At 48.8% G+C, this 10,398-nt stretch overlaps 1 protein-coding gene across 1 annotated transcript; it reads right to left on the bottom strand.

Annotated features, from left to right (window-relative positions):
* Window positions 1-243: 243 nt before the first annotated feature.
* On the bottom strand, window positions 244-4,429 carry TSKU (tsukushi, small leucine rich proteoglycan). The gene is made up of 2 exons (XM_053456699.1): window positions 4,386-4,429; window positions 244-1,307 (listed from the first exon to the last, which is right to left on the bottom strand). The coding sequence occupies exon 2, from the start codon at window positions 1,297-1,299 to the stop codon at window positions 244-246; it is 1,056 nt and encodes a 351-aa protein (XP_053312674.1). The 5' UTR covers window positions 1,300-1,307; window positions 4,386-4,429.
* Between the last annotated feature and the right edge of the window lie 5,969 nt (window positions 4,430-10,398).

Raw genomic sequence — 10,398 nt, 5'->3', positions numbered from 1 at the left:
AAAAGCATTTTTTCTTTACCGTGCTAACCAGCAAGGTTTTGGTTACTTTAATTCAAACACTGATGGGGGGGGGCTTTAGGGGGGGTAATCCATATTTCCAAAATTAAAAAAGGGGGGGGGGTTTAAGTCTCAAGTAAAATTGCTGGTAAGAATTTATAATAAATTACTGACAATCTTTCCTAAAAAAAAAAAAAAAAAACACCCCCCCCCCCCAAAATTTTTTTTTATACATATATATATTTATTATAAGACGTCCTGCGCAGACAGCGCTCCCTTATTGTCACGGCAGATTAGAATTTCCTTTCGGATCAGCCCATTCTTAACGTGAAACTGTCTTTCCTTCACAGTCTTCATGCAGTGAATGTTTTGCCCCCAGGTGATGCTTTTCATGGAGGGCAGGTGCTTGAGGGTGTCTTTGGGCAGGAAAGCGACCCCAGAATATAGCAAGTTCAGCTCTTGTAAGGAGTCCAGACCCATAAAGACCTCGGTGCTCAGAGACTGCAGATTGCGGTTGTTTGAGAGGTCGAGGACTTGGAGAAGCGGCAGCTCCTTGAAACTGCGCGGCGCGATCCCTCGTAAGGGCGGCAGGCTGCCGAGCGACAGGTGGGTCAAGCTCTCCACGCCCAAAAAGCTGCGAGCGTCAATCGCGGAAATCGGGTTCTGGTCCAGATTCAGGTTCCGGAGCGGAATGCCCTGAAGGTCGGGCACCGACGACAGCCGGTTCTCCGACAGATTCAGGCTCCAGATGTTGGGGGGCGGAGCGTCGCGGTCCCGCGTCACCGATACAATGTTATTCCGCGAGAGGTCGATGTTCAGGGTCTTCCCTTGAGTCCGCGACAGGAACGCGCTCGTGCGGACCTCGGACAGATGGTTAGCGCTCAGGTCCAGGTCCACGAGCCGCGAGTAATAAAAGCTCCGCGGGGGAAGGGCCTCCAGGCGATTGTTGCTGAGGTCCAAGGACTCCAGGTATCTCAGCTTGGAGAACGTGGCGGCGGATATCTGGACGATGCGGTTGTAACTCAGATTGAGGTGTACCAGGGTCGTGTAGCCGGGGCCGGACAGCACCGACTCGTTAACCCTTTCTAGGCTGTTGGAGGATAAATCCAGGTAGGACGTGTCCAAAGGAATGGAAACCGGAACCACGTGGGAACCGACGCCGCTACAATCCACTTTGGTCAAACTGAAGCTGTCAAAGAGGCCGAAGGTCTCGACCTCGCACCGACATCCCGGGAAGCAGGGCTTGGCCGCCCCGGCCAGCGCCGTAACCAGCAAAACATAGAACCATCGGAAGACTCCCATCGCTAGGCCTGAAAGAGAAAAGAAAAAGACACACCATAAGAATACAAGCTTGGGGAGGAAAAAAAAAAGTGAATACCAAACAAAAGGGGGCATCCGGCCCCCGTCTAGTCGCCCGTTTCTCCTGCTGTAAAGACTGAAACCTTAATCAGTCGTTGGTCTCGTCTTAGATTCAGGAGCCGTATCTCTATCCCATGCATGTTTAATACCCTCACTGTATTACCCTCTGCCACCTCTGTTGGGAGGCTGTTCCACTTATCTACCACTCAGCAAAACAAGTAAAAAAAAAAAAAAAAAAACATTACACGCCAGGGACTGAATCGTACATGGAAAGAGGAAATCTGCCCACACATTTATCAAATTAACACCTCCATTTATTCTCAATAAATCAGTGAAAATATAAAAATAAATAAAATGTAACTTCATGGAACTTGGTAAAAAGACGAGTTCATTTAGAAACTATTCGGCAAACCTGAAAAACTTGCCTTCTTTCTAAACAACCAGAAATAAAAAAAAAAGTTTTCCAGATGAAGTTGAAAGACTCAACAGGCCTGAAACACCTGACATGCGCCGCTGGGAGAACGCGTTCTGAGCCTCCACGTAACACAGAAACCAGAGCTTCCCCAGAAGGAATTTTATGAAAAGAGAAAAAAAAAAAAGTCTATGGGCAACACATACAGTGATTTATATAATATTACAGTTTCAGCAATAAAGAAAACCTGGTTTTATCTCATTTTCTCCCCAAAAAAACCCTTTACCTGCAGACCTGGAGCCGCCGTTGCTGTCAGTCATGTGATATTTTGGGTGACTTTCCCGGCTCAAACACCGCACTGAGCTGATGCTTTATGGCAATGCTAATGAAGTCCCTTCCTCCATAGACTTTCATTATCTAGAGAGTCCGACTGGGTGATTAAGACAGAGCCATTCTATTGTCCCCCACAGGCAGTATGATAAGGAGTCGGGGGGGGGTTAGTAGATGGAGGGTCAGATAACAGAGCGAGAATCATACAAACGGCTGATATGCAGCTGCCTGAAAACGTTATATTATGGGGGCAAAAACTACAACTGGGGTAAAAATATATATTTCTGAAAACTGCTTTTCCATCTGATACGGGGGATCGAGTCGTTAGATGGGGGGTGGGATTATGTTTAAGACTCCGGGTGATAACGAAGTCAGCAGACAGGTTCAGGGCAGATTCCAGTCAGAGCCGTGAGAACGATCCGCAGAGATACCTCCTGACCCCGGGGAGAGCCGAGCGGAAAATATGTTAGAAATGACAGAGCAGATAGCAGGGCGACTCGTATTAACCTCTTCAGTACCAACAGACGCTCCAGCCAAAAGAAAATCACAGGGCAGGTGTAGCTTTAAAAGACGTAATAAATCACTTTTACCGAGTAGATTGTAAGCTCCCTCGAACAAGACCCTGCTTGTTTCTTTCCACGTGTCATGCACTAACCTCCTGTTTAACAAGTGTACAGCGCTGCAGAATATGATGGTGCTATAAAATAAATAATAACCCATGCCGATACTTTGTTACAAGGAGTAGTTATTGCATGGTACCGCAGCTTGGAGTCCACGAATGAGAAGGCGTTGGAGCCATTAGAGCCGAGTCTTGGATGCCCTCCAGAGAAGCAGAGCGACGGGACGGAGCGTTACGGGGCACATTAACACCCGAGAGCGCGACACAAGGGGGGGGCCACAAGAGTGGATTTCAAGGAAAGTACGTGCATTCCTAAAACAACGGATATCGCCCCAAATACTGCCGGTAAGAAAAAAAACACCACAGGGACCCCGAAATTAAATATCCGCGAAGCCAAAAAAAATTTAATTTGTCCATGAGCCGGGGGCCACTTTGTGCAGAACGTATTGCTGTCTCAGTCTGTCAGACCCTTTAAATGTAGGGACTGTAAGAGCAGAAATCGTAAATATTATATTGTAGCCTTTTCTGTTACACGGGCCCCAAAATTATAGCAGCGGGGCCAGGACCAGGACCCCCGCAGACCCCCAAAAGTACAATCAAAGCAGTGGCCCAAAAAAAATACAATATAAATTAATAGAAAGTCACCAAAAACTATTTCTCTATAAAGACAAAAAGGCCAAATAAATTATATTAAAAAAAAAAAACGCTTTCGGAGCAGCGTGACCGCGAGAAGCAAAGCCTTCTGGGAAAACACATGCAGTTAATTAGGATATGAGAAGCAGCGGGGGGTCCCCAGCATTCTGCATCACAGAAGTTTGCCGTTAGGGTGCCGCGCATGCTGCGGAACAGCCGTGTTTGGCGAGGCGCGTTATGGTTTAAAAAAATTAAAAAACAAACAAAGTAAAATACCGAGTTCCTGCGCAGACTTCAGGGGGTTGCGGGGGGGTTTTGCGCTGCGGGTTTCGCAGTCCCAACAGGAGAGAGGACAGGAAAAAAAGCTAAATCCTCCTCAAAAGTAACACCCCCCCCCCACCCGGCACTCTCCACAGGGGGGCCGTTTGCGGCCACTGGCAAGCGCTTTCCGGGTTTCACTAAATCCTCCGGGTGTCAAACGGAGGCAGACGGTCTGTTAATTACACAAATGTTTGTCCTCCCCAGCAGGCGGCCTCCTCCCATTCATCACAATAGAGGCCGTTTGTTCTTCTTTAGAATCTTATCAGACATCAAATTATCTCTTCAGAGCATGCGCTTATCAGCGAAAAGTTACAACAACCACCGAAAGATACAATGTATATCTATCTATATATAAAAAACAAAGTCATGCCGAGTCAACAGGAAACAAAACCCTTCTCATTAGTGTATTAGAAAAAGAAGAATAAAAGATATATTAATATGGAACCGTGATGGAACAAAAAAAAACAAAAAAAACCCCAAGATAAATATGCCGAGGAGAACACAAAATATAGTAAAATGCCACCAGCGCTACGGAGTCCGCCAGGGACAACAGCGGACCCCCCCCCCCCACAAAGGTTTTTTTTGGTCGAAACGTTGCATTCGATACAAACATTCCTCTTTTTTTTTCCCGGACGCGTACGAGAGAACGCCAAAATCTCACCGGAAACCAGCGTGCATGCGCAACCCCAAAACCTAACAGAGACCACAACCTACCCAACAACTTCTCTCCGGAGCAACGGCCGCAACCGACCTCATACCGGCCCATCCACCGGAGACCCCGAGAGCCACCACTGTTGCAACAGTGTAACAATGAAGTGAGCCAGAAGCAGGCTGAGCCCCCTTCGCAGGGAGAGACGGGGGGTCCGCGGCGTCATGAATCGGAGCAGCTGGTCTCAGGACTTCGCACATCCTGACTCAGGAGCGGAAGAATGGCTGCGTTTCATTCCTTCACACGCTCTGCAAGAAGACCCCCCTCCCTCCACCATCTAAATAAATAAGAGACTGTCTCGCAGATCACCCCCCCCATATCTCACAGCCGCAAACAAATAAACGCTTCATCCACACCGGAACATGAATAACAAAATAATAAATACATTTTACTGTTGCTTTTTTTTCTCCCGGGGAAACTTCTGCAAGTTTATTAAACGCAAGGATGAATTATTCCAAATATTTTACCCCGTTTCAGGGCTTTTTATGGCTGTTCCATTGTAGCGCGCGAAGGGTTAAACGCGCCTCCCTTTTATGCTTTCCAAGAATCAGTTCTCAGGCCTCAATGGGGGCCACACACTGGCTGGGAGGGGGGGGGGCAGCTACAATGCCTGGGACATCACAGCTGCCCCCTCTGGAGCGAAAAAAAGGGGGGGGGTTCAAACAGGACATTTAACTAATCGATTGCAAGCTCCTGCACAAGTGTTATTATGTGTTAATGTTGTTACCAATGTTGACCCCCCCCCCGTTGGCGCTTTATTAATAAAATGTTAATCTTTTGGTGAAAAAAAATTCTTTAAAAATAATTTGTCAAGTAGTGAAAACTTAGTAAAAATAAATAAATAAATAAAAATTAGATTTTCTCTAATTTTAGTAAAAAGAGAAACTAATAAAACGATTATTTTTAGGAGAAACGGCTCCCCCGCTCTCTACCTGGCACAAGTGGAGCAAAGCTGCCCCCCACACACCACCTATAGGGGGTGCTATTGAGCACAATGACAAAAATATTGAAATCTGTAAGATTTTATACGCTGGGAGACGCGCTTGGCTCTAGAACGGTGCGGGTTTTGTTTTTTTGTACGTGGATTCGGGGCGGGGGAGGGGGGTACCCAGTGACAGCCTATCCAACGCAGCGTTCAATGGTCCTAAATATACAGAATTATTAACCAAATTTGGCCAACGCGCCATTTAGAAGATGATTTGACAGGCGGGGGGGGATTTCTATTTTGTTTTTATTTGTGATAAAGAGTTCTTGGAGAGTCCCCCAAGCCACGCCCCCCGTTGTTTGAAACATTGTAACGAGCTGCGGAACGTTTCTATAATCGCAGATAAGAAAAGGTTTGGGGGTCGCCGATTGCTACGGAAAGCAATTTCCCCCCCAAAGACGGCACGGAAAACATCGGCATCCCGCTCGGGGAGATGAAAGCTGCCGACAGGAAGCGGAAACGCCGCCGGCCGGCACTTTATGGGATTTAATAAGTAAGGGGGGCTCCATAAAACATGCAGGGGTGAAGGTCACAAGAGGCTCCTCTGAAGTGGTTTACGGAAGAGAACAAAGAAACATTTGTTTACAGGCTCAGGACAGAAGTGACACCAACGTGCGAGAGAGCGGGGAAGAACTGCCCCACAGAGCAGCCGACGGGGCATTAAAGGGATATAACAGCCGAGCAGGCCCTTTAAATTAACATATAGTCTTTCCCTAGAAAATTCCGGGGCGGGGGTCTGCAGAATTCCCCCCCCCATCCATGCATTTGCCCCTTGGCTCTTTAATGGGGCAAAACTATCACTATCTAATCAAAGTTCTCTTCCTTACAAAGGAAGGCTGCTTGAACCAATCAACAACAACCAGCAACGTAACCGTTATAGAGACACCCCCCCCCCCCCCCCGTTTGTGTACGGCCATAAAGCAAGACTGCGCATGCAGCACGCGATACGGGAAGCAGGGTAATTATTATTCTGGGTCTCGCTCTTCTAAAAGAAAGTTTAAAAGAAGGGGGGGGGACAAACTGAATGACCCCCCCCCCAGCCCGATCATCACTGCAGTCCGGGGCAAGAATCAACATGAAAATCTCTTTTAAGAAGCCTCGGAACCCTCCAAGGATCAGCCACGAGTCCCACACCTTTACCCCCCCCCCCAAGGATCAGCCACAAGTCCCACGCCTTTACCCCCCCCAAGGATCAGCCACAAGTCCCACGCCTTTACCCCGCCACCCCCCAAGGATCAGCCACGAGTCCCACGCCTTTACCCCCCCAAGGATCAGCCACGAGTCCCACGCCTTTACCCCGCCACCCCCCAAGGATCAGCCACGAGTCCCACGCCTTTACCCCCCCAAGGATCAGCCACGAGTCCCACGCCTTTAAAAGCCCCAATAATGTGTATAGAAACTGCTTTATAAATTAAACTCATTCTTCCTCTAAATGCCCCACTCAGTTACACAAATACCCCGCAACCAATCACCCCCTTAAAACCAGAAGTGCCCCTCTCTGGCCATTGGGGGTCGGCACTCGGCTGGCCATGCAGGTTATGTATCTATATGTATGTTTTTACATTAATATCTATTGCTCCTGCGTGGAGTAGTAAAACAGTAACCGCCACTCATCAGCTGATGCAGCCGTCACAAGTTTTCTTCTAATCAGAGGGGTGGAGATCCCGTCAATCGGTTCAGTAACACGGATCAGTACTGGTGGCGACGCACACGGGATGGAGATATTTCAGCCGCTGCGTGTACGATGAGACCAGAGCCAAAACCCGTCATATACTCCGAAGTATCGCAAAAAGGGGCCCAAAGAGGTTTTAATCGTTACAGCAGCCCCAACCGGCCCATCAACACCCAAACCTTAATCAGTCGTTGGTCTCGTCTTAGATTCAGGAGCCGGATGTCTATCCCATGCATGTTTAATCCCCTCACTGTATTACACTCTACGACTTCTGCTGGGAGGCTGTTCCACGCATCTACCACCCCCTCAGTAAAGTAAAACCAGAAGAACTAACTGGATATAAGTAGCATGCTTTTAACATTAGATTTAAGAAATAAAGCCAATAGTTGTTAAACAAGTTGTTCGCGTTTAAAACCCACACAAAACGTCAGTCACTTCCCAGCCCGAGGGGCAGATAGCCGGGGCAATCCTTGGATACACCTTAGAACGTGAGTCAGGCGCTGTGCGGAACGCGCGGTCATTCTACAGAACATCCGACGCGGCCAACGATCCCAAAAATTAGTATTTTGTAGCTAAAAGGAGGGGAAGAAATGACTAATTTCTGAGTATGATGTCACCCGCGGGGATACTTTAAGGGCGTCAGCGGTAAATCTACGCGATGCCGCGTTCCAAACAGCTGACACTCCGGAATCTTTGGGAAAATTCCCCCCGGGGACCACAGCAGCCGCTCCGCGCAGGGGGCGCCGGGGGCCGCAGCCAATCAAAATAACCGAATCCCCCCTACGGGAAATGCGGTTTATTTACCGGCGAATCCCCCCCCCCCCAAAACTGATATTCTAGCCATTCAGCGCAGCTCGGCCAGCAAAGGGTTAAATCCAAAAGGAAAATGGCAAATACTTCAGCCAATCACCCAGCAGGGTCGGCTTAACCCTTTGTGTGGATGAAGCTCAGCAATGCATCGCGACCAGAGTGGTCGAGGGGCCGGGGGAAGAGTTTTGGGGGTGACAGGACCCCCTTTTCTCCCACCTCTGCTCAGGAGCGGATTCAGAAACAGCACAAGAGGAGGCACAATGAGCGGGCGGACGATCAAATTACTTGTAGCCGTGGCAATGGAACTCACCGAGAGGGAAAGAAAAAGAAAAAAAAAAAAAGGGAAAGAAGAAGAAAAAAAAGGAAAGGGAAAAAAAAAAAATGGAGTTTGGTAACAAATCCAGTTAAAGGGCAGATTTATCTCAAAATGTAAAAAAAAAGGGAAGCGGCGGCATTAGACAGGATGGTAGATCGCAAGCTCTTCAGCTCCCTGAGAACCAGAATAATGAACTTCCAAAATGCAAGAAACTAAAACTATTAACAACAATAATGCAAAAATAACGATTTTTAAGGCCAGACATCCCCAGAAAGGGTGCACCCCTCCCCATTAACCCATCAATTTAACCCTTTAGGAGGAATACCACAAATGGGGTTAATACATATGAAACTTTACATTCCACCTTAAAAAAAAAAACATACAACAACCCTTTCAGTGCCGTACCGCTGTGCCCCCCCATTCCCATAGAACCCCAAGGGGGTAAAACTAATCCCCGAAGTGCCTGCCACCAGCGGAATGTAAGGGTTAATAACCGTAGGCAGTATGGAGGGTCCCCCTGCTGTTCTCCGGTGCCCGGAGCGCCCGCTCACCTCGTGCCCCGCGCCTCGTGGGGTAGATCCGGGGGGCTGTCGGGGTATTCGCGCGTCTCACGTGCAGTGGTTGCAGCGGCTGCAGTGTTCTGGCATTCTGATGGTCAGCTCCCGGTCTGCGAGGGTCTCTCTCATTTATGTCCGCAAGTCTTCCCACACCCCCCCCTAATAATAGCAGCTCACCTTACCCCCCCCTCCCGCGCTGCACCCTGGGGGGTGGGGAGTCAGCGCTGCCCCGGGAGGGCACACATTCCCTGCGCTGAGAGCGGCGGCGGCCGGGGAGCGTCTCAAAAGCGCAGAAAACGAACAAAAATCACAGAGAGGCAGAGCTTCCAGGGACAGAACTTAAAGGGGCAGAACACAGAGGGACGGAACTTAAAGGGACGGGTTCTAGAGGGACGGAACTTAGAAGGGACGGGTTCTAGAGGGACGGAACTTAGAAGGGACGGGTTCTAGAGGTACAGAACTTAAAGGGACGGGTTCTAGAGGGACAGAACATAGAGAGACTGAACATAGGGGGGACAGAACTTAAAGGGACGGGTTCTAGAGGGACAGAACTTAAAGGGACATAATGGGATTGGCTCTAGAGGTACATAACTTTAAGGGACAGAACATAAAGGGACAGGTTCTAGAGGTACAGAACTTAAAGGGACGGGTTCTAGAGGGACAGAACATAAAGGGACAGGTTCTAGAGAGACAGAACATAGAGAGACCAAACATAGAGGGGAAGAACTTAACGTAACAGGTTCTAGAGGTACAGAACTTCAAAGGACAGGTTCTAGGAGGCCAAACATAAAGGGGGCATCAGGGGAGGAAAGAGGGGCACAGGGATTTCAGTCTAAAGTTCCAGCCCCGGGTGGACACAGTCTCCCTGCCCCCGTTCCAGATTAAAGATATTAAAGTTTGGGATCTGCCCCCGTTATCTTCTCATCTGGCAGATAAAACTCATCACAGGGTCTCTTTTGTCGGCATCAGCAGGGGGTCTGCCGGTTATTAGCAGGGGGGGGGCACATGAGACGCTCTGCAGACGTTTGCTGATGGGGTGCTTTGGAACCGACCGGGGCAATTTCTTTACTAATGATAATAAAATTATCTCTGAGTGCGGGCGCTGATAAGCGAAGACCTACCCTGCAGGGAGTACATTCCAGGTCTCTCCGTAGAACAAAAGAGATCATTTTAGATTATCCTGTCCTTTTACAAAACAAACACCGACACCTATTCAATGGAGCCGACTGGAGCCGGACCACGAAAAGCCGGACCCCCCCCGCCCCCCGCCGGGGTATCAGGGTCAACAGAAGCCTCAAGTGCCGGGGAAATCATCGTGAACCCCTTCAAACCAAAGTGCCCCCTTCTGTGTATAAGCTATACGCTTACTATACTGTATATAGTGATACAAACATTACAATACAGAGAAACCCACACCCTGCCGGCAGATCGGCCCCCATCCGGCCCCCGTCTAGTCACCCGTTTCTCCTGCTGTAAAGACTCAAACCTTAATCAGTCGTTGGTCTCGTCTTAGATTCAGGAGCCGTATGTCTACCCCATGCGTGTTTAACTCCCCTCGCTGTATTACCCTCTACCACCTCTGCTGGGAGGCTGCTCCACTTATCTACCACCCACAGCAATTACATGCACAGTTTTTGTCTATCTGTCCACATCGCACAATATTTTGTTGTCAGGAGAC

This window comes from Spea bombifrons, chromosome 2 (assembly GCF_027358695.1).
Source record: "Spea bombifrons isolate aSpeBom1 chromosome 2, aSpeBom1.2.pri, whole genome shotgun sequence".
NCBI classification, from domain to species: Eukaryota; Metazoa; Chordata; class Amphibia; order Anura; family Pelobatidae; genus Spea; species Spea bombifrons.
Note: the sequence above shows the minus strand (reverse complement) of the source record. Positions and strands in the feature narration are given on the sequence as shown.

Bases quoted from the DNA above. Each gene is read 5' to 3' on its own strand.
- TSKU (XM_053456699.1), bottom strand. From the start codon at position 1,299: ATGGGAGTCTTCCGATGGTTCTATGTTTTGCTGGTTACGGCGCTGGCC.